The 21,220-nt window shown below is 42.1% G+C and overlaps 4 protein-coding genes across 4 annotated transcripts; 3 read left to right on the forward strand and 1 right to left on the reverse strand.

Annotated features, from left to right (window-relative positions):
- Positions 1 to 426: 426 nt before the first annotated feature.
- Positions 427 to 2,987, forward strand: MELLADRAFT_36184 (uncharacterized protein; the record flags this gene model as incomplete). Its single annotated transcript, XM_007410167.1, has 13 exons — positions 427 to 538; positions 597 to 632; positions 734 to 841; positions 1,017 to 1,149; positions 1,212 to 1,226; positions 1,292 to 1,350; positions 1,422 to 1,536; positions 1,622 to 1,888; positions 1,985 to 2,220; positions 2,300 to 2,421; positions 2,509 to 2,580; positions 2,654 to 2,691; positions 2,795 to 2,987. 13 exons carry the CDS (start codon positions 427 to 429, stop codon positions 2,985 to 2,987), a joined length of 1,506 nt encoding a protein of 501 aa, XP_007410229.1.
- Positions 2,988 to 4,228: 1,241 nt separating this feature from the next.
- MELLADRAFT_77821 (uncharacterized protein) lies at positions 4,229 to 9,369 on the forward strand (the record flags this gene model as incomplete). Its single annotated transcript, XM_007410168.1, has 12 exons — positions 4,229 to 4,336; positions 4,421 to 4,564; positions 4,633 to 4,877; positions 4,964 to 5,036; positions 5,095 to 6,670; positions 6,741 to 7,032; positions 7,101 to 7,264; positions 7,330 to 7,622; positions 7,735 to 8,308; positions 8,479 to 8,633; positions 8,706 to 8,904; positions 8,968 to 9,369. The coding sequence occupies 12 exons, from the start codon at positions 4,229 to 4,231 to the stop codon at positions 9,222 to 9,224; spliced, it is 4,080 nt and encodes a 1,359-aa protein (XP_007410230.1).
- A 1,637-nt stretch (positions 9,370 to 11,006) lies between these two features.
- MELLADRAFT_36162 (uncharacterized protein) lies at positions 11,007 to 13,767 on the forward strand (the record flags this gene model as incomplete). The annotated part of the gene is made up of 14 exons (XM_007410169.1): positions 11,007 to 11,118; positions 11,254 to 11,289; positions 11,370 to 11,443; positions 11,592 to 11,614; positions 11,689 to 11,699; positions 11,791 to 11,923; positions 12,070 to 12,143; positions 12,212 to 12,326; positions 12,414 to 12,680; positions 12,790 to 13,025; positions 13,113 to 13,234; positions 13,328 to 13,399; positions 13,478 to 13,515; positions 13,623 to 13,767. The coding sequence occupies 14 exons, from the start codon at positions 11,007 to 11,009 to the stop codon at positions 13,765 to 13,767; spliced, it is 1,458 nt and encodes a 485-aa protein (XP_007410231.1).
- Positions 13,768 to 15,913: 2,146 nt separating this feature from the next.
- MELLADRAFT_63342 (uncharacterized protein) lies at positions 15,914 to 18,781 on the reverse strand (the record flags this gene model as incomplete). The annotated part of the gene is made up of 3 exons (XM_007410273.1): positions 15,914 to 17,208; positions 17,325 to 18,264; positions 18,359 to 18,781. 3 exons carry the CDS (start codon positions 18,779 to 18,781, stop codon positions 15,914 to 15,916), a joined length of 2,658 nt encoding a protein of 885 aa, XP_007410335.1.
- Positions 18,782 to 21,220: the final 2,439 nt, after the last annotated feature.

Genomic DNA, 21,220 nt, shown 5'->3' on the forward strand with positions numbered 1-21,220 from the left:
ATTAGAGCTCTCATTACGAAAGCCTTTCCTTCCTTCATTGCATCACTCATACCTAGTCAACACACTTTCATTCACATTCTCGAGGAGGGCTACGCACCAATCCCGTCTTACCGAATTTACAATTTCTCCGAGTACACGATCATCTATATTTTTAGCTTGCAGACTTGGACTTTAAAGATGGATATGAAGAAAGGATCACCAGATTATTACGAGCACGAAGGGCCCCCAGTTGGGGAACCCCCAATCAGCCACGGTGACTCAACTAAACTTCATCGAGGGATGAAGAGTCGACACATTCAGGTTGAGTTTGTGCTCTCTTCTCCCAATCATTCTGAGTCTAGTGGATTCGCTCGATGGGCTGGATATCTTTCTGAAAAGATCTATTTGTGATATTGACTTGATGTATCGTGAATACTCGATGAATAGATGATCTCTATGGGTGGGGTCATTGGTATGGGTCTTTTCCTGGGAACAGCCAATGCCTTGCGACAAAGTGGACCTTTGGGTCTGTTATTGGGTTATTCGGTGATGGGAACCAGTTGAGTAGAGATATATGTCTTTAATGTAGATTGAGGCTAATTGGTCTGGTGTAACAGTCGTATGGTGTGTCATGGCCTCTCTGGGTGAGATGAGTGAGTAGACGTCCAATTTATATATGCTTTCCTCGAGGCCGTTTTATCTTGAGCAATTTTGAGGAAATCACGCCATTGATCACGCCATTCTTCCTATCTAGTTTCATATCTCCCGATAGCCGGTGGTCACGTTACGCTAGCCAAAAGATTTGTCAACCCATCTCTGTCACTGGCATTGGGATGGAATTACTGGTACACGTTCGTATCATGTCCCTAGATCATTCACGAATGACTTCTTACTAATTGTATGATTCATTTCTTGATTGTATCACCATTTCCAAACAGTTGGTCATTTGGTGTGTGCCCTTTTTGATCAGCCTCTCCGGCTATAAGACCGTTCAATACGAACTCTCTCTTTGATGCTGACATTTTCGCTCCTATTAGTTTTGGCGGCTGAAATCTCCGCTTCAGCCATATTGATCAATTATTGGACCACATCTGTCAATAATGCGGTATGGATGATACTGGTACTAGCTCTTGTAACAAGCATGAACTTCGCGCCAACTCATTTTTACGGGTAAGCTTCAAGGATGCCTATCTGAATATCCAAATGCTAATAATTTTGCATCTCCATTACAGAGAGTTTGAGTTTTGGTAAGCCCTGACCCTAAAGAAATCGAACTTTCGGGATAGATTTTCTGATGATTGCTTTTCCGTAGGTTTGCTTCTATCAAAGTGGTCACTATAGTGTCTTTGATCATTACAGGGATTGTTCTTGGTGAGCACATATTCATTGTGGGATTTTGTTCAAGCATATTGATGAATACATATCCATTTCGCGTGAACTAGACTTGGGTGGTGGACCAAACCATGATAGAATTGGCTTTCGATATTGGAAAAATCCAGGACCATTTGTCCAATTCCTCGGAATACAAGGTGTCACTGGTAGATTTTTGGGTTTTTGGTAAGCATAAGACCGTACCTCCTTTTTTTCCTGGCCAAGAGTAATGTTTCTTGCAGTCGCTCATTGCATACATTTTTCCCTTCAGGTCGGCCTTAATACAAGCAACTTTCTCATGCATCGGTACTGAGATCACTGCGATAACAGCAGGAGAGGCTAAAAATCCGAAAAAAACCCTCCCTTCAGCTATTCGAAAAGTTGCGATTCGGATTCTGATGTTCTACGTCATGGGAACCTTTGTCATCGGACTCATAGTCTCTAGCGATGATCCTCGACTGAATCTCAACTCGCATAACGCTGCTAGCTCACCGTTTGTGATTGCAATTCACGATTCGGGAATCAAAGCATTACCTTCGTAAGCTCTTGACAAAATTGGGGGATCTATAGCCTCCTTCTCATCTGTCCAATAAACCTATATCTAACCCATCATTCTCTGTGCCATTTGATTTAGAATCATTAATGCAGCACTTTTAACTGCAGCATGCTCGGCTGCTTCCAGCGACATGTATACTACCTCTCGAGCACTCCATGGTTTAGCTCTAGCAGAGAATGCACCTGCGATTCTTAGACGTACCAATTCACAGGGTGTACCTTGGTTATGTGTGTTGGTATCCGCCGCAATGGGACTTTTGAGCTTCATGTCTATTGGAGGCCATGGGGCCGGTCAAGTCTTTACATGGCTAGCGAGTTGAGTGATGAATATACATGATACTGGATCCGTGCAAAGCATCGCTGACACATTCTTGACCTGCCCTCCTAAAAACAGCTATGTCCTCTGTAGCTGGACTACAAACATGGATCGGTATCTTAATCACATATCTAAGGTGGGATTCAGGGGTACAAGCACAGTCAATTAATCGATCAGATTTTCCTTATGTTTCATACCTTGTAAGCTAGCCTTATTTTCATCATCACCGGGGCGTGAAAGATGTTCATGTGGTCTGGCACTGATAAACATCTTTCCTTATACTTCAGAGACGCTGGGGAGCATATCACGGCCTGATACTATGCTCACTAACATTGATATTCAATCCCTTCACGGTCTTTGTACGTTATCATCAAATTTGGCTGATCTAAGTTGATCCACATCTTTACTCGTGGTTTCTTTATTGGTACACAGATAAAAGGGCAATGGTCAACTCCTACTTTTGTTACTGGGTATGTAGATTTCAGAGCTTACCCTTCTGAATTCTTGGCATGTGACCAAGAGGCGGAAGAAGCTGATATGAATGCGATTTTAATTGTCGATCACCTACAAAAGATACCTACCGCTCGTGATGTTCTGCGCTTTGTATTTTGGAAGCCGGGTCTATTATCGATGTCAAGGGGTGGATGGTCGACCAATAAAACCAATGGAAATGGTAGGGATCCTTCATTATCTCTCCTTGGGCAAAAGATCCAATGATTCTCACAATGTGTCATGTATATTAGGACTTTGTTTCAGATGCTCGTGATGATGACCGAGACTTTGAAGAAGAAGATGAAAAAGTGGCATCAGATGATATGTGGGGCAAGCTCAAATCTGTGAGTATTTCCTACCTTTTTAATGTCCGATGATTCTTTGTGATTAACGGCCCGTGGTATGTTTAGGTATTTTAATCCCTGTCGACTCATTTGCAAACATCGGTTCAATCCGACTACTTGAGTTCATCATTGAAACTACGATGCTAGATCATCGTGTAAAATGGAACTGTAGTACAGTCACCTCAAGTGGATCAGAGCGCGAAAAGTGGATTTAGACTTTGGTGAAGTTGTAACAATATGCGGAGAAAGAGGTTTTGAAGTTTTTGTGGGATTGGAAATTGTACTACTTAGTTTTACCTATATATTGTATTGTCTTGAGTGTCTTTCTGGAACTTTGATCTCATTTTATTCATCTTAGAGAATATGAAGAAGTTGAAATTACTTACAGGCATGCTTTCATTTGATTCTCTTCATTTTGTGGTTGAGCCAATTTGGAAATTATATTGTAGGAATGGAAAAGTAGTAAAGTCAGTCTGACTCCCTTGAATGCTTTGAAATTATTTTTGGGGTTTGGGTTCTCTATCTAGGGTTGTTTTCCGATTGATTTGGGAATCATGATAATAATTCAAACATCGAAAGTCTTTTGCAGGTGATCACATCCTACCACTACCACCTTTTCTTTGTCAATCCCTGCCTCCACCCCGATTACTTACCTTGCACGAATAGTTCAAAGTTCAGTATGGCGCTGTAGTAGTTCATATAGGGCTGTCAACTTCTCACATGAATTCAGATGTGATAAATTCTTTGTGTAAATCAAAAAATCCTCACAAATAGAGCACAAATCAGTTCCAGAGCCATAAAAGCCAACGTATTGTATATCAAGTGATCTGGGGTTGTGCGGCCGAAAGTGGATATTAGGGCGTTCCCGCTGATTCGAATTGGGTATAAAATAAATCAGTTCAATTCGAGTTTATAGGAGATGGTTGCTTCTAGATCAAGATGCTGAGCTTTTTAAATGGTGAACTGAGATGTCCTCGGACCGCCAACTGGATCTTGCACTTGACTTGCAGAAGTCGGGCGTACCGACTCGTCAATTTCTTTTTCGGTCCTGCAACCGCGGGACAGGGATCGAGTGCAGTCCATTCTCGGGATCGTCTTGCACGCTCAGCATTCCAATACGATTGCAATTTCCTTCGATTTGCAAGGTGGCCCTCAAACATCTAAACCATCGATGAATGCCGTCAGGGAATCGACACGCCCTTTGGTTCTGAGTGCCATCAACCCATCTCGTGGAGCTCTTTGTCTAAGTGCCTCGGTTGCGTCTGAGGATTCTTGTCTCGTAAGTCTCTATCCTATCTATTCTCTCGATCACACAAAAACAATGACTTATTGACTTTCAACTATTTCTCGTGTTGGTAGATAGATTTACGCTTCTGGGATCAATGTCAATGTTTTTGATGTACCCTCCTTCAACTTACGACAAGTGATCGATTTATCTGCTCATCTACCTCAATCATGGTTGCCTTCACTCCATGGGGTTGAGGCGGTTTGTGCTACAGAAAACAAGGTCAGTTAATCACAAACTCCTTGGTAGTATCTGTCATCCACTGTCCTAACCGGAATTGCTTTTTGTAGCTTGCAGTTGCCTCTGGTCCCTATGTGGTCGTCTTTTCAAAATCCAAGTCACGACCTTCTAGAGCACTTTGGAACTTGCATTCTTCTTTCACGTCCGGTGGCAAACGAATTACTTCCATCATCTTGAAAGGAAACGATTGTTTACTGATCGCCGAAGACGGTGTATCTCTGTACGAAGCTCTCGAACCAGTTGGCGAGGACGGCTTCGTGACCATACCACGCTGGGTCGGCAGATGGTCAACTCAGTGAGACGCACGCCAATTGTTGGCCTCACTGCGCTTTCGGTTGTGCTGACTGAATGATCCCCACTAACCTACAATCTATCTTTTAGCACCGAATCATGCACCAATGCTGATTTTTTTCGATCGAGCGACGGCCGCTGCCATATCGCTAGCTACGTTGCAGTGGGTTTTCGATTTCAAGAGTTGATTAGTGTCTCAGAACGCTCATAACATTTATCAGGATCGTCCGATCCTTCATTTTTATAGCTCTCGAACCTCAAACCACCTTGCAGAAAATTACGAAATGTCATACCGGAGATTATCATTATCGTCCGCTATACGTTCGATCAGCTTCGGTCAATTTTCAACTCTGGGGTTCGAAGAGACGTACAAAACCCTATTTGTCTCTCTTTACAGTCGATTTTCTGGGGTACACACGCACTTCTACAACCTTGAAGTCGTACCCGATGATGAAGCCCCATCAAATCTTACAACCCAGGGCAATCTTCAGCCCGAACTGACTGTTCTCCACCCGTCTCACCAAGGGGTAATCAATTGTCCTGCTTCTAGGTCACACAGGGTCATTCAGACATTCTATCTAGATTCAAAGCACATCCCTACCCTCCCTAACCAGGAGAAACTCTTTTCACGATGCTCAATACTTTCCATCTTGTCCAACGGATACATACATATGTCACGGGAGCCTTCGTTGATTCGACCTTCGAGTTCTTGCAGTGAATTGTATCAACTGCCTTCGGAGATGGTTCGATTATTAGCTGACCCTAATGTGATGATTCAAGGAACTACTAGGACCAAGAATGTAGATCAAGTTCATACAGTCACCTTTTTCATTATCTTTGCTCGCTCAGCCTCCTCGGCTGGTCAACTTTGCTGGCACGAGATCCCCCTTGGAATATTCACATCCGGACTTCTGTGTTGCGACACGGTGCCGATCGATAGCGCGTTGGCGCAAGAAATACCACATGGTTTATCGATCATTCCAGCGAGCGATGGAGCAAGCGACACATTGGTTGCGACTTCCCCCAAAACCGTTTCAAACCCGGTTACATTCAACTGGTGGAAACTCCAATATCGAAACAACGGACCGGTCATGCATTCATTATCTGACATATCATTCGATATCTGCAACTTACGATTAGACGTGCCCGTCAATGACGCCCTCGCGTCTAACGGCCTTTACGTTCCAAGGATAGCCGATGACGTGATTTGTAGTGTTGGATTCTCCACTCAATGGTGGATTCAGCTTTCATCAAGCCAAGCGCAGACTGAGGCGCCTTTGCGGGTTCGACTGATTGCTCCCAAGAGTTCGTCACCCGCGCCAGTTGTTTCCGAGTTCGCACTGACTGGACTTCAGCCTGATGAGCGAGTTGAGAGATACGCAAGTGCTATCAAGGCGACCTCTACGAGAGACAGCACTACTCATTGGTTTCTTGAAAGCCTCACTTCACTTAATCGCTTGCTTGTATGGGAGCTGCCTGCGCTTTCGGCGAACACTGAACCTGCATACCATGAGCCGAAATTCGCACTAACACTTCCGAGTCTGATCGCCGATCTTGAAAGTCGAATTAGGATATCCTCTCTAACGAGTAATTCCTATAGATCAGTTTTAGCTGCCGGTAACGATGGAAATGTGCTTCAGTTTAAGCAATCTTATGATAGAAGTGGTGATTCAGACCACAGTACGAGTGACAAGAAGGAATGGACGAGATTGGTCTCCGTAAGACACATTTTAGGGTCCAGCGCAGACACCTGCACTTTACTCAACTTTGAAACAAAGTCGTCATTTGTAGCACTACGTATGTTTGATATTGTACTCAAGGTAGCTGATTTTAATCAAACTGATTACGTTGGTACCTTTCCTTCTAGTATACTTTATCTCTTCCCCATCCACTCGAAAGTATCTTAAACTTATACTCATTGACTTGCGATTAAGATCTTTTGGATCGGGTATTGTCTGCGCGGAAGAAATGTCTATCGATCTTGAGGATGATCAATCTGCTGATACATACCTTAAGTGGTCGGCGGATACTATCAAGCCGGATTCTGAGAAGTGGGACTCTAAACCCCCGTCATTGGCTGTTGCCTATGGTGGGTTTATCAAAGTCTATAGCTGTGGTGCAGATGGCTGGTGGAAGGGTACTGCCGATGTCCGTCCTAAGTCAGTCATCTCAATCCATTGGATACATATGGTCATTTGTCTTACTTTCTAGAGGTCTCCAATTGTAGTGATGGCTCTGCTCATGTAGTATCGTGGGTCACAGTAAATGAACAGAGAAGCTTGATCTACAAAGTACATGGTCACTTATACGTCTCTTCAGGTATTTCAGACACTAGGCATCCACAGATGCCCTGTTGGCATCCTATCCGATTGAAGAACCACCTTGACTTTGGTACGCAAACCTCAATTCGTGTGATGTGTTTCATGAGATTAATAAACGTATTTATCTACATGCAGGAGATTTTGAAAGTGTTTCCCAGGTTATCAATGCATTGGCCACTGCACTCGATGGCCACCCACAAGCTCTCAGTCTTGTCAATAGCCCAAATCTTCCTTCCACTCGCGACATTAATCTGATAACCGATGGATCTCCAAAAAAAGATTCCATGGTGTCGCTTGGTATGCCAGGGAGTACCATTTCGCAACAATCCCTTGACATTATCGTTAGATCAGCTAGTGAAAGTCGAATACCAAGTTTGACCCCGGAGGAGCAGAAAACTCTAGCAGATTTGACTCTGCAGCTCTTCACTGTACGTCGCTCTTTGATACGTGTCACTGTCGCGGATTGGCTGGCTCCAATGTCAATTGATCGTAACTGATGTTGTCAATCATCACTCAAAAATCCACATGCCCTTCGGCTAGATCCAAACGTCTTTCAGTGGAATAGACGAATTAGGATGTCGATACTTATTCTCGCTGGTTCAACATTTGTCTAGATCCAATCAATCTCAAACAGATGTGGGATATGGGGAGTCCCAAGATCCCGGTATTTTGCTGGCTTATCATTCTTCTTGTCAAGCTTTACTAGCGACACAGGTAATCGACAATGTTGCTAAGTATGCTTTACTTTCACATCCACCGGTCAAGTGTACATTAAATTGGAAGCTTGCTTGCAAAGTGGGAGTTTTTCTCTGGTTGAAGCCACAAGAAACCCTCCTTTCAACTCTAGAGCTCGTAGCCCAGCAAGAGTATCAAAGCATATCTGAAAGCTCACAAATCAATGCAACACGTGAGGTGAATCGAGATCCAGCTGCGTGTAGTGTGTTTTATATGGCACTACGAAAGAAGCGATTACTCTTAGGACTTTGGCGAGTTGCCTATGGTCATCCTGATCGACCTCATATGCTCAAGTTTCTAGCAAATGATTTTGATGAACCAAGGTGGAAGACTGCAGCTCAAAAGAACGCTTTCGCATTGATTAGTCGACAGCGGTTTAGTACGTTCAAGCAATATAAAATGTGATCGGTCTAATGAATAACAACTGATGTCTTGTATCTTAATCCTCCATTGTACCACAAGGCTTTGCTGCATCATTCTTTCTATTGGCAGATCGTTTACAAGACGCTGTGAATGTATGTGTTCGCCAACTTGCTGATTGGTCCCTAGGGATCGCGATCGCACGAGCATATGAAGGCGATAATGGGCCTGTGCTTCGGTCCCTCCTTCGAGAGACGGTGATACCCCAAGGCTTTTTGGATGGAAATCGATGGATATTGAGTTGGGCGTTTGACATGTTGGGGGAAAAAGACCTTGCCTCTCGGGTACTTGTGGTTGGTCATCTTAGTTCTCTGTCTCATGATTGATATTCGATGAGCTGATCATCCTTCCTCCAGTCACCCCTTGAAGATATTGCCAAAGCAGAGGTTCTCAAGCCTATCTCGACTGAGTTGATACATGAACAACCAGGACCTTTAAGTATCGCTCTAGTGGTGATCTTTAACACGATTCGGAATCAAGATCAAGTTCCTTCTACAAATTCTATAAAAGAAAATGAATTGGCCATGTTGACTATCAAACGGCTCTTGGAAGCAGGTCAGTTACGAGACTGGGTGAATATATATGGAATCAGCTCACAGAGATTATTGATTAATACAGGTTGTGACCAACTGGCGTACTGCGTGGCAAGGACCTGGCGATTCCAGTCTCGGCGAGGAATAACTCCACAAATTAATTCTGACAACGTACTTGATGGCACTACCACTTCGAAATTTGAAAGGCCGCCATCAGGAGATACAGTACAGAGCACTTTTACCATTGATCAGGACACAAAGCCAACAATTCTCGAAAATCCTCCTAAAACTCGTGTATTGAAACAAGTGGTAGTACCTGAGTTTGATTTATCGAATTTCTGATCCGAAGTGATTCTCGAACAACTGTAAAACTCGAAATCAAATTATTAGAGTGATGTGTACTGGTATTTATAAGTGTTGAATGCTCATAGTTTGATTGAAGAAATGGTCGAAATTCAGTGCTCTATGAAAGGGGCCTGTTAGCTTTGACTATACGATTTCTTTGACTTTTCAAGAAGAATAACTTGAAGGTCTTGATGAGGATCAGAGTGTCCGCCGTTCGAGTAATCTTTTTTGATCACTTACGGATCCTTGAATCATAGTTTTCATCTAGTTGAACCTTTCAAAATCCCTTCATCTTCTGAAAACTGGTTGAAGATCAACTCAGTATGTATTGTGATTGACACTGCAGGGGGTACATGTAGGTTCAATTTATAATTTGAATCTTGAGGGCTTGAATCTGATCAGGATCATTTCTGGAAGAATGTTCTTGAAGAAGGATGAATACAAAATTATCGAAAGTTTTACCAGAAGTGATTTAGCAAGTTTTGCATATAATTTAGTTTACAAGACCTGCTGAGCATCCAGTTCACTCATTACATAGAAGCCAGTAAGGCTCCTGCAGAGTACTACGGTGAAACTAACATGGGAAATTCTTGAATATGAGGACAAAATTGAGACATTTGTAGTTCCTTCAACCAACTGTATCCTTCCGCGCTTTGGCCAAAGTGACATCTAATCAAGTTCGCTTTGAAGAAAGAGAAATGCTTCAGACCCAGTACCAGCTTCTGACAATCTGAGTTTTCTTCATGTCATCTGAGATGACACTCGGGACTGGGCTGCGTGTGCAAACTTGTAGAAGAGTCCATCTCATGATTGATAAGGATGTACTGAGATAAGCTATTGACCATGTACAATCAAATGGCCTTATACTTGGTCGACAAGCTAAACGCAATTGCGACTTCTTCTCTGCGCTCGACTCGTCATACTATGGAGTTAGCTTTACATTTCATCATGCTTCAAGTTCACGCAAGATAAGCTTCGGCATCCTGGGGCCTACATTACTTAGCCGCGGTTTCTTACCTGGTACGTGTTTCTGGACTCGGGAGCTCAGACATTTGATGTCGGCCGACGGACGACCACCAAATTCAATTCATGATGTTGATACTTCAACTCGAACTTGCACAAAGAATTATTAAGTGAATCTCCTGCTGACTTCATCCAGGCTTCACTAGCATCTTTCATCTGCATTCAAAGATCGTTAGTTGTCTCAATCTTCTCTACCCCGCTCCGCAAAGCTTATCCTGGTACCAAAGCGCTTGAATAAGATCAGATCATATTTGTCCATTTATATCTGCCGCATTTTCTTACCTCTGTTAATCTCGCCATCAGACTTCAACAAAATCAAAGGTTAGGTTGGAGCTCAATTTCATTTTGAAAGATTCTGATAGATAATAAATAGTGAAGAACTTCAACTTTGTATCAAAATTTCCAAAATATATACGTCAACTTGATACGTCGGTATGGAAAAAAAGGAAGCTCGGATTTTCGAACATAATCCTCCAGGGGGGTGTCAGAATCATGAACAAGAGGATGATGCTAATCAGTTACGTCGAGGAATGAAAAGTCGGCACATACAAGTTGAGTGTTCATTGTGCTAAGTTCCATGATTTTCAGCATCATATGATTATAGCTTGGCAAAAGATGCAAACGATAATAAAGATATTTCCAACCACGTTTCTACTATCACCGAAAGGTTACTCCTTATATGTATAAAGCATGAAGATCCTAACAAATGAATTTTTGCGGCCTATGATGGAAAATCTCGATTTGATGGTTGATTAGATGATATCCATAGGAAGCGTGGTAGGTATGGGGCTTTTCTTAAGTACTGCAAATTCCTTACGAGAAAGCGGACCTCTCGGATTATTATTGAGCTATGCAGTGATGGGAACAAGTTGAGTTCTAGCTTCATGGAACTTTCTGAACTTCATGTGTCAAATTTGGCTAAGGTTAGAAGAGAGTCATTGAGCGTAAAACCAAGTCTTGAAACTAAAGCACATGTTTGAACTCCAATACCTAATCGCCTTAGTGGTCTTTGGAGTCATGGATTCTCTAGGGGAGATGGGTGAGTTGACGAGTTTTATTAATTGATCCACGAGCCTTGGAAAGACCTTTTTGGATCTAACAAATCTATTTGAAATTCAGTTTCTCATCTTCCCATAGCGGGAGGACACATCACACTGGCAAAACGGTTCGTGAACCCATCTCTATCATTTGCAGTGAGTCAAAGATATGTTCTGCTATTAAGCTTCAACATCATATATGACCTTCAAATATTGCTTCTTTCCATTATATGACTTGATTGACCATTCGAATCATATATGTATATACTGATTTGTTTGCGCGATACTGTATGGATGTCTGTAGTTGGGCTGGAATTTTTGGTACACGTTGGTAGTTTTTCAAAGCATGACAGATCCCTGATTATAATTGAAGGTCTCTATTAATCCCCTTTAACATCCAGTTGGTCATTTGGTTCGTCTGATACGTACTTCTTTGCTGAGTGTACCTTCTTCAAAGTGGAGCTATGTGTTGATTTCAGCTTTCGTGTGATGCATCTGAACAGCGTTGGCAGCGGAACTGGCCGCCGCAGGGATTTTGATCAACTATTGGATTACATCTGTCAATAATGCAGTATGGATCCTTGTGATACTAGCAGCTGTCACTTGCATAAATTTTGCTCCATCAAAGGTTTATGGGTACGCTTTCAATGTTTCTAGATTCATCTTGAACACAGAAGCTGAGAAATGATGTACTTTTCCTCAGCGAGTTTGAGTTTTGGTACGCTCCGCATCTATCGTACACTATCAACTCTTCTTGGTTTGGCCAAATTCAATTCGCTGAGAGATGATATTTTCAGGTTTGCGTCTATCAAAGTGGTTACAATAATCACATTGATCATTATAGGAATTGTGATAGGTCAGCACATATTGGTGAGGAGATGCACTTCCACGAGACTGAATGTTTGAATTATCCAATCTTTGTAGATTTAGGAGGTGGGCCCACTCATCACAAAATCGGTTTTCGATTTTGGAAAAATCCCGGTCCATTCGTACAGTTTCTTGATATATCAGGAGTCAAGGGTCGTTTCTTGGGCTTCTGGTGAAAGGATTTGAATAACTTCCTTAACTCATCTGCAATTTCACTGACGAGCCTGTTCGTCTTTGTACCAATATTTGTTTGAATCAGGCAAGCCTTGATTCAAGCAGGGTTCTCTTGTGTAGGTACAGAGATCACTGCAATGACAGCAGGAGAAGCTAAGAACCCAAGAAAAACTCTACCATCCGCTATACGTAAAGTAGCTGTGAGGATTTGGTTATTTTACATCTTGGGAACATTTGTTATTGGACTTGTTGTCTCAAGCGATGATCCTCGACTTAATCTTAATTCACATAACGCTGCTAGTTCACCTTTTGTGATTGCCATACAAGATTCTGGAATAAAGGTACTGCCGTCGTGAGTTTGATGTCTACCTATGTAGATGTTTCAACAGGTCGTCTTCAACCAACTAAAGATAGGATTTGTTTTCTGACATCAATTTGATTACTTGATTCTTGCATGGCAGGATCATCAATGCTGCACTTTTGACTGCAGCATGCTCGGCTGCTTCAAGTGACATGTATACTACTTCTCGCACATTGCATGGCCTAGCTCTAGCAGAGAACGCGCCTGCTGCCCTTAAGCAACTGAATTCTCAGGGAATTCCTTGGCTCTGCGTTCTGATATCTTCAGCCATGGGACTCTTGAGCTTGATGTCAGTAGGAGGTGGAGGTATTGGGCAACTCTTCACTTGGCTAGCTAGTGAGTTTCTCATCAACTTTTTCACCCAATTCAAGTACACGACATTGAAATATGATCATACCTCCTCTCGACGTCTTTCTACATCAGCTATGGTATCTGTAACTGGACTACAAACCTGGGTTGGAATCTTGATTACATATCTGAGGTGGGATTTGGGGGTCAGAGCGCAATCCATCGATCGCTCAATATTTCCTTATCAATCTCGTCTGGTAAGTTCATCCTATCTGTTCTTTCTCTACCTCTTTGGTTTCTTTAGGAGCCCACCCCCTGATACAACAGATTAAATTCTTTTGATTCTTCAGCGTCGATGGGGTGCATATTACGTATTAACTTTATGCATAATGATTTTGATATCTAATCCTTTTACCGCATTTGTGTGTTCACGTCTCTTCTAATAATCTTCAAACAACACTTTCTAATATCTCTTTACCCAATGTTTTATCAATTCTCAGATCAAAGGACAATGGTCAACAGCCACTCTTGTTACTGGGTAAGCACCTTCTGGTTTTCCACATATCTGTCTATCCTTTGAGAATCATTTGAAATATAACAAAAAAACAAACTGCTTCCATTCTTGGAATATCTCACAAACTATAGATACTTGCCTATAGTCATGTTTTTCACCCTATATTCAAGTAACAAATTATTTAAACAAACAAAAGGTCAAAGTATTCAATTAGTAAAACCAGCAGATATGGTAAGCATGGCTTTTTTTACTCATACATATAATTTTTCAACTTGAATTCCTCATCTTGTATATTTTGTCCCAGGACTTTGAGACAGGTGTAAGGGAAAGTTTAAGAGATTTAGATGATTAGCACAGAATCCCTGAATCTATCAGATGAAAACTATATGTTTTGAAATGTTTTTAGATATTATTGGTCATATGTTTGTATAACGATGAATTGCATACTACAGGAACCATTTGATGTGGGGCTAGTCTCAAAATAAGAAGTGAGACACTCTCTTGAAACATCACTTGATTTTGATGACCAACTTGACTGCTGTGCCCTACAAACATCTTGCATGAGTAAGCCAAGAGCTGCCAAGAGTCCGCTGAGTCTATCACTTCATCTTAGAGTCAATTTCCTGGCTCCACTTTTTTGCATAGCATGTATATCCCACTCATTCTGACCTAGATAGCATGACTGAGGATACCTTCAAGGTAGACATAAATCTGAAGCCCAGCAAGTAATGGCCATTGGATAGCTATCAGAAAGCTGACTTCTTCAAAGTAGCCACATTTAGACAGATCTTGATCATGAAAAGAGGGTGAAAGACACTACCAATACCATCTCAGACAAGAGCTGTCACAAAGCCGCTTTGGACAAAGCATCCACCTAACAAGTCTAAGCTTGTATTTATAACTTTCAGACTCTTGACCTCATGAATTTAACTGAAGGTACCTTCAAACATGTGGTTCACAAAGCTGCCATGTTGTAAACTTATCAGTAGACTTTGATCTTCTTTATGCCAAAACCAATATTCAAACCATCTTACTTGATGGTTAGCGCAAATGCTCAACCAATGGCATCTATACAAGCTGTTCTTCACTTGCACTTGATTCACACTGTGCAACTTTTGGATCTCCCCAATCTCCATTGAGATGTCACATATTGGAGAGGTGTTGTAACATTGAAGGAACTACTGTTGAGAGACACGAAGACACTTGGCTTCCATGAAATCAGAACTGGGGTACCAGACTCATCATCTGTCAACCAGTTTCAATCCAAATTTCACCAGAAACAAATAATCAATAAGGGGGCTCAGGTCAAGATTTTTGTGGCCTTGTCCTACAAAATTGGGGAAAGTTTTTCACAGTACCAGACTGTAAAAAGGTTTCCCAATTTGTAAACAAATTGTGTTGCTGGGCAGCAAATTTACACAAATTTGCTACTCAAAAGAATTTGGGAAAGTTTTTTATGGTCAAAGTACAGCCTGATGCATAATTGTTGACTTTGGAAAACAAAACCTCGAGTTTCCAAAAAAAAACCCTTGAGTTTTTTCAAAAATTGCTGAGTTTTTTTTGAAAAGCTGCTGAGTTTTCAAAAAAAAATCATACAGAAAGGGGTTTGACATCTCAGTAGAGATATTGGTAGCCTAATACCCAGAGAGCTTGCTCAATTGATCCACCAATTGTTCAATATTGAAACTTCCCTTCATGACCATCCAATCATCACCACCTCAACATGTCATACAAACGTGTGAACAATGGTAAATTTTATCAACCACATGTCAAGACACTTGAAGGCCGAACACCTGATCAAATCCGTCAAATGAGTGGCCTCAACATGTCGGACTCATCGTGTTCAAGACAGCTATATAGAGCCACCAATGCCGTCATTCTGCTTGCTGAAAGCTACAAAACTCTTGGTGCACCTCCTCCTCTGGAGCCTGGTGAGCGGGAGATCCTCAGGGCTGCAGTAGAAGATGACCCGACTCTCTGTGAAGACGAGATGGTCTGTGACCACCCCTTTCCGTATGATCTTTTTTGAAAACTCAGCAGCTTTTCAAAAAAATACGCCAGGTTTTTTTTTTGAAAACTCGAGGTTTTTGTTTTCCAAAGTCAACAATTATGCATCAGGCTGTAATAAAATAACTTGACCTGAGCCCCCCTATTGGTGAATTCACATGCTGTAAATGATCACATACTAATGATGTTGGATATCCGTTTTAGATCAGCAAACCTCCAACTAAGGGTTACACAAAAAAATCGTCTATCTTCCAAATGTGTTTAGCTGTTTCCATCATTAATAGACATACGCCTGCTCGTCATATGGGTAAAACAATTCTTGCGAACACTTTTTTCACCATCTGCTCTTTTCTCTTGCCGTTGAGTATGCTTCTTGTATACCTCAACCTGAGCTCGGTGATAGCGATCTCTGATCTTACGGCCGGGGACTAGGAAATGTTAATTTTCTTACCCTTTTGATTGCAATCAACAATGTTTTAACCAATAGTTCTGGAGCACTGATAGGAGTTAAGACTCTGATCCAGTGGGGTCGCTTTTCACGCATGAAATACAATATGTGCGTACCAGCCACGCGTTCACGTCTTCGCTTGAACATTCGATGACCTAACCAATATATGGTACCCTCGTATACGGGGAGAGTTTCGAAATGTGGAGTGAAGGCATCGCGTTCGTACAATTTACCAGGTGGATACTTCAATCCAGGAAGTGGTAGCCAATCGAAATGAGTACCGGGAATCTCTTTCCACCGTATTGCGATCCACTTGTACGCATCGATCAGATCTTGCTCCATGTTTGTTTTGATATCGCGCTCTGCGACGATTTCAGAGCATATTGTGATCATCTCCAGATAATTATCCCATAGCTTCTCCATATTCTCGACGAGAAATTGCGCGTAATCCTTGTTAGCCTCTTTGTGCTCTATTGATTCTAGAAATTTTTGAATTTGAGGCTTGTACGTATCCATCAAAGCGCGGGACAACAGTGGTTCTTCATTCGAGTTTGATACCAATTGATGACGGTTGTCATCAACGTATCCTTCAGGTCGTGGATTTACAGCTTCCAAGCGAGGAATGGCTTTTGTTCTCTTCTTCATCGGGCCAGATGGCTTTGGAGCTTTAACTAGGAATGGATCAGTAGCGAGATGGGATTTTGAGGAAATCGTTTTTTGTTGAAAGTCGATCCCTATATTCATTGCACGTGCTTGTCTTGAACGATCTAGGGTAGGTGATTCGAGTGCCACCTTTTCCGATCTTGCAAGAGTCCGACTTCGTGAGTAAGATCTTTCGAGAGCATTTTTCTTTGAGTAGTATCTATCGAGATCAAAAGTGCCTTCAAATTTGGTTGCATCTATTCGGGGTTGTTCAGATTTTAAGACAGCGGGGTTTCCAGGACGCGGCCCGCGAGCAGTACGGGGCTTAGATCGAGACCATGATAACTGCCAACTCGGAAGCGTAGATGATTCCAGAACATGAATTTTGGTCTGCGTAAGTCGGCGAGACTTTGTTGCTTGATGGGTGGATTCGTCATCCCCATTGAATGAAAAAGGATCATGATGATATGTTCGCTTGGAACGTTGAAGATTGACTTGATAAGTTGGATGTGGGGCCTTGAGCTGTCCGGGTCTTGAAAGGCTTATCCTCACATCCCGAGAAGGTAGTTTTGCGTCTTGAGAGCTCGAACTCTGTTTTTCTTGGTCCGAATTCTGTTCAACTAGACTTTTCGAAAGAATCGGGTCAGTATCGACGTTTCTTGAGATGAAAGTAAGTGAAAATACGGAATTGGTATCGGGGCAAACGCTAGAAGTTTCAAAAGCAGGAAGACAATACCTGAGTTGGCCTGACTCCACTCCACTTTATTGCTTTTCATTTTGACATATTGGTAGCTTGTGCTGTGACCCGGACTCTTAATTTCGCTCCGTAATTCGCGCGCATTTGGTGGTCTTACCAGTGCAGAGCTTGCCCGTGCTTCATTGCCAAGAAAGTGACTGGATGATTCTTCTGACGATTCATCATGTGAATCAGAGAGGGGAGTCGTGGCACTGTAACTGTGAGACGACCCTTCAGAATTGGATGGATCATCGGCGTACTTTATCTCATTTGCGTCGAATTCATTTCTTGTGGGGCTGGCATGATGAGACTCAGTTGGAAACGGAGACGTGTGAGCACTTAATGCAGTGGATGGATCATGACCATCAGAAGCTGGTATATGAGGTGAGCTGGGCAGTTCTTCGGATGAGTGATCTTGGAAAAGTTTGCGATGATGAGCATGTTGATAGTCTGGGGATGCTTTTTCGAACTCTAATGATGCAACGGGATGATCGTGACCAGTGGGGCTGTTTTGAGCCTCGAGTGTTCTCCATTCGTGATACGGCTTCAAGCTGATCATCTCTGGTGAAGGTAGCCCCATGAGTTGGCCGTGCCAGGATGGCGAGTCTTCCATGATTCCTGGAAGCTGGCTTATCACATGAGATAATTCGCGGTAGTACCCTGTGTTCTCGAATGGATCATGAAATTGTTCCGATGACCCTTCTCCAGATATGTCCATATGAGCGCTCGATGAAGGAGGATTCAAAATATACGCGTCAGGAGGAGATACTATCTGCGAACCTGGACGGAATACGTGCGACTGGATTTCTTCCCCAACAACCTGATGCAATGGAAGACGTTCCTGACTCTCCGCTCCGCTCCGACGATTGACCGCCAATCCGTTGTGCGTGTTGAGGATACCCGCATTCCCTTCTCCAAGAGAGTGAAAACTTGAGAAAGACTTCGCAGTGGTGGGGTTGTCCAGACAAACAAAACAATTAAGGCTCATTCTTTGTCTTGATCACTGCGAGAAAACGATGTTATTGTTCACTGACAGTTTTGTCGCTTGCACCAGACTGGTGTGGCCCGGTGTACATAGCAGGAAAGTTACTAGCCAATGCAGTGGACGGTGAGGAGGCGTCGAAGGGGATGTCAGAGGTTTGTCTTTCTGATAGATAATCTTCTTGGTGTAGAACTGCCAGTTCAGGAGTCTCTTCCAAGTGAGAACGCGCTTCTGTATGGCTTCCAAGACTGGTCGGAATAGAGTGGCGTACGCTCCTGGAAAAATCCCAAACGCCCATGGCTGTCAATAATATAGGCCAATTGAGCATCAAGGCCATCGTTCGGTACGACTTCTTGTTGAGCAGATCCATGGTCGAGAATGCCCGAAATTGAGGTGACTGTCGTTCGTGGTCTCGAATACAATCCTGTGACTTGAAACAGTCCGACACACCATAGAGGACAGTAGAGGACAGCATGATCTAAGCTTGGTATGATTGTGTGTCATATCAAGTACTACTGTGTACAAAACTAGCATGCTCGTGTGGAATCAGAAGCACTGCAAAACTAGCATGATCGACAAGTATCCCCCAACTTGATCAAGTGCCCCTAGTGAGACACTTTTTACTCGCGAGCTAAAAACATATCACTCCCTCTCAATTCAAAGAGGTCGGACCTTTGGAGAAACACGAGGGTTCTCAGTAAGTAAGAGAACTGGGCACTAGGAGGAACACTTCTAGATACGAGAATAGGTTATAGGAGCCATGTGACGTAGCCATGACAAAATGATGTGTAAGCTATTTCACATTGCAATTGATTGCATTCCTGTGCAATCTCTGCAAAAATCCCTCATTACCTTCTGCGTTGAGAATGCTGTTTACCCTCACTATGATTATTGTCTATAATCAAGTGGATAATCTCAAACCCAGGTTCTTCCCACTTCTTTACTTATTCTCAAAGGTCTTTATGCTTCTTGCTAAAAGTATTCTCATCTTATTCGAGATCAGCTCTTTTTATATATTATCATCTTATCATTTATAAAAATTTTGGCCCACCCACCTCTCCCTTTCTGTAATAGTTGTAGGTCACTTGTTATTTACTGATGGGAATGTCATCGTGTAACAGGTATGTATAAAAAATGTGTGTGTAATGGCGGACCGGGTATTTGACTTGTTATATTACCTTTCATGGTTTTGACGTCATTACCTCTTTACCACTTTTCCATTTTTTACTTTACCACTTCCTGTTTCATCTCATCGACGAAAATCTTTTCATAGTCGTTATCACTCAATCAATCTAGTATTTTTAAAGGTAAAGTGATTATGTCCAGTGATGCTGCCAATATTGAAGCGGCTGCAAGGGTTACGTCTAGGTTGGCGGAGATCAAAAAGTCTTATAATGAAGCTGGAGGCTCCACTACCATATCAATGACGGAGATCAGAAGCCAGTTTGCAGAGGTCATACCGTTCCATTCTAAGAAATGGTATAGACATTGGTCCAATTTCGCCATTAGGCTCTGTAAACTTGATAAAGACGCCGGGCGTCCAATCTTTAAAAACTTGTTGCCTGCTCCAACAACCACTCCTCGATCTAATACGGAGAAGGTTTTCATCTTCAATACAAATGATAACCCAACCTATCCTCCCAATCTATCGAGACCCGTCTCTCCTTCACAACGAGACCATCCTTCTGGAAATCCTATTGTACCCAGAGTTCTTACCAGTGAAGAAAAAATCACCCTCCTCACTCAGCAAAACGAAGAAAATCAAAATCGTCTTTCTTCACTTCTTTCTCTTCATGTTTCTAATGAGAAAGGCAAAAGGAAGAGGCATCACAAGCATAAAGATGACTCATCCGATTTTTCTTCAGATTCATCTACAAAATCTGAAAAGAACACGAAAAAGTACGTGTTTATATCAAAAAAGAAGTCTGTCGACATTCCCACGGGGAACTTTACTCAAGGAGCATTACTATATGCGGCAGATGTCAAAGGCTACGATGCCAGTATTTCCCAAGCTGTTAAATACTTTAATAATTCAGCAAAACCACCTGATTTTCCTGATGTTCTCACAAAAGAATTACTTCTCGGAAAATTTATCGACTTTAGAAGAATCAAAGGAGAGCTGCTTAATCCGAAGAAGGGAGATACTTCTTATACAGCTTCTGGTAAAGAAAAAGGACTTGAAATTTCGAAGAATCTTACTCAAGAAATTGTCGAGTTGGCTGAATGGTTATATTATTTCGGCATTCTCAAAAGAGCTATCAAAGCTGCTTTTCCGGATTGTGAAAGTTATATTTCTGAATATGGGAAATATATTAAATCTCAATTTTGGTCAGCTGGTGTTATGGTGAATTGGAGAGATATCGCGGGTTACGATTCAGCTTTTCGAACACAAGTGGCTAATAGAAAGTACATTTGTTTCGCTGATTGGGATCACAAAGATTGTGAAGTTCTTGAAACACAATTTTTTGGGAGTGCATATTATCAACATAATTTTGGTCCTGTTGCTGCTTTCAATCCTGTTGTGTCCAGTTAGTATTTCTCTGATTGTATATCTGGTTATGGATATGTTCTAACATGAAGTGTTTTAGCTTCCTTGTCTTGTTCGTTTAGTCAAAATGTTTCAAGGCAACGGTTAAATTTTAATCCTAATGCGGCTAATAGTCAAGTTCAAAAGCCAACATTTGATCCTGATAAATATCATTTCTTGTTTAAGCATGGGAGTAAATTTCCGATTGAAGACGCTTCTAAGACGCCAATTGCTAAGGAGCAGTTCTGTTTTTCTTGGAATAAGAATGGAGTTTGTGCCATTGGGCCTACTTGCCCTTCACTTTTGTGTATGTTTTTGCTTATCAATTTCTCTGTTATAATAAGTAGGTTGAGTTGATGTGAAAACTAATTCATGGAGTAATTGCAG

The sequence above is a fragment of the Melampsora larici-populina genome (assembly GCF_000204055.1).
Source record: "Melampsora larici-populina 98AG31 unplaced genomic scaffold MELLAscaffold_19, whole genome shotgun sequence".
NCBI classification, from domain to species: Eukaryota; Fungi; Basidiomycota; class Pucciniomycetes; order Pucciniales; family Melampsoraceae; genus Melampsora; species Melampsora laricis-populina.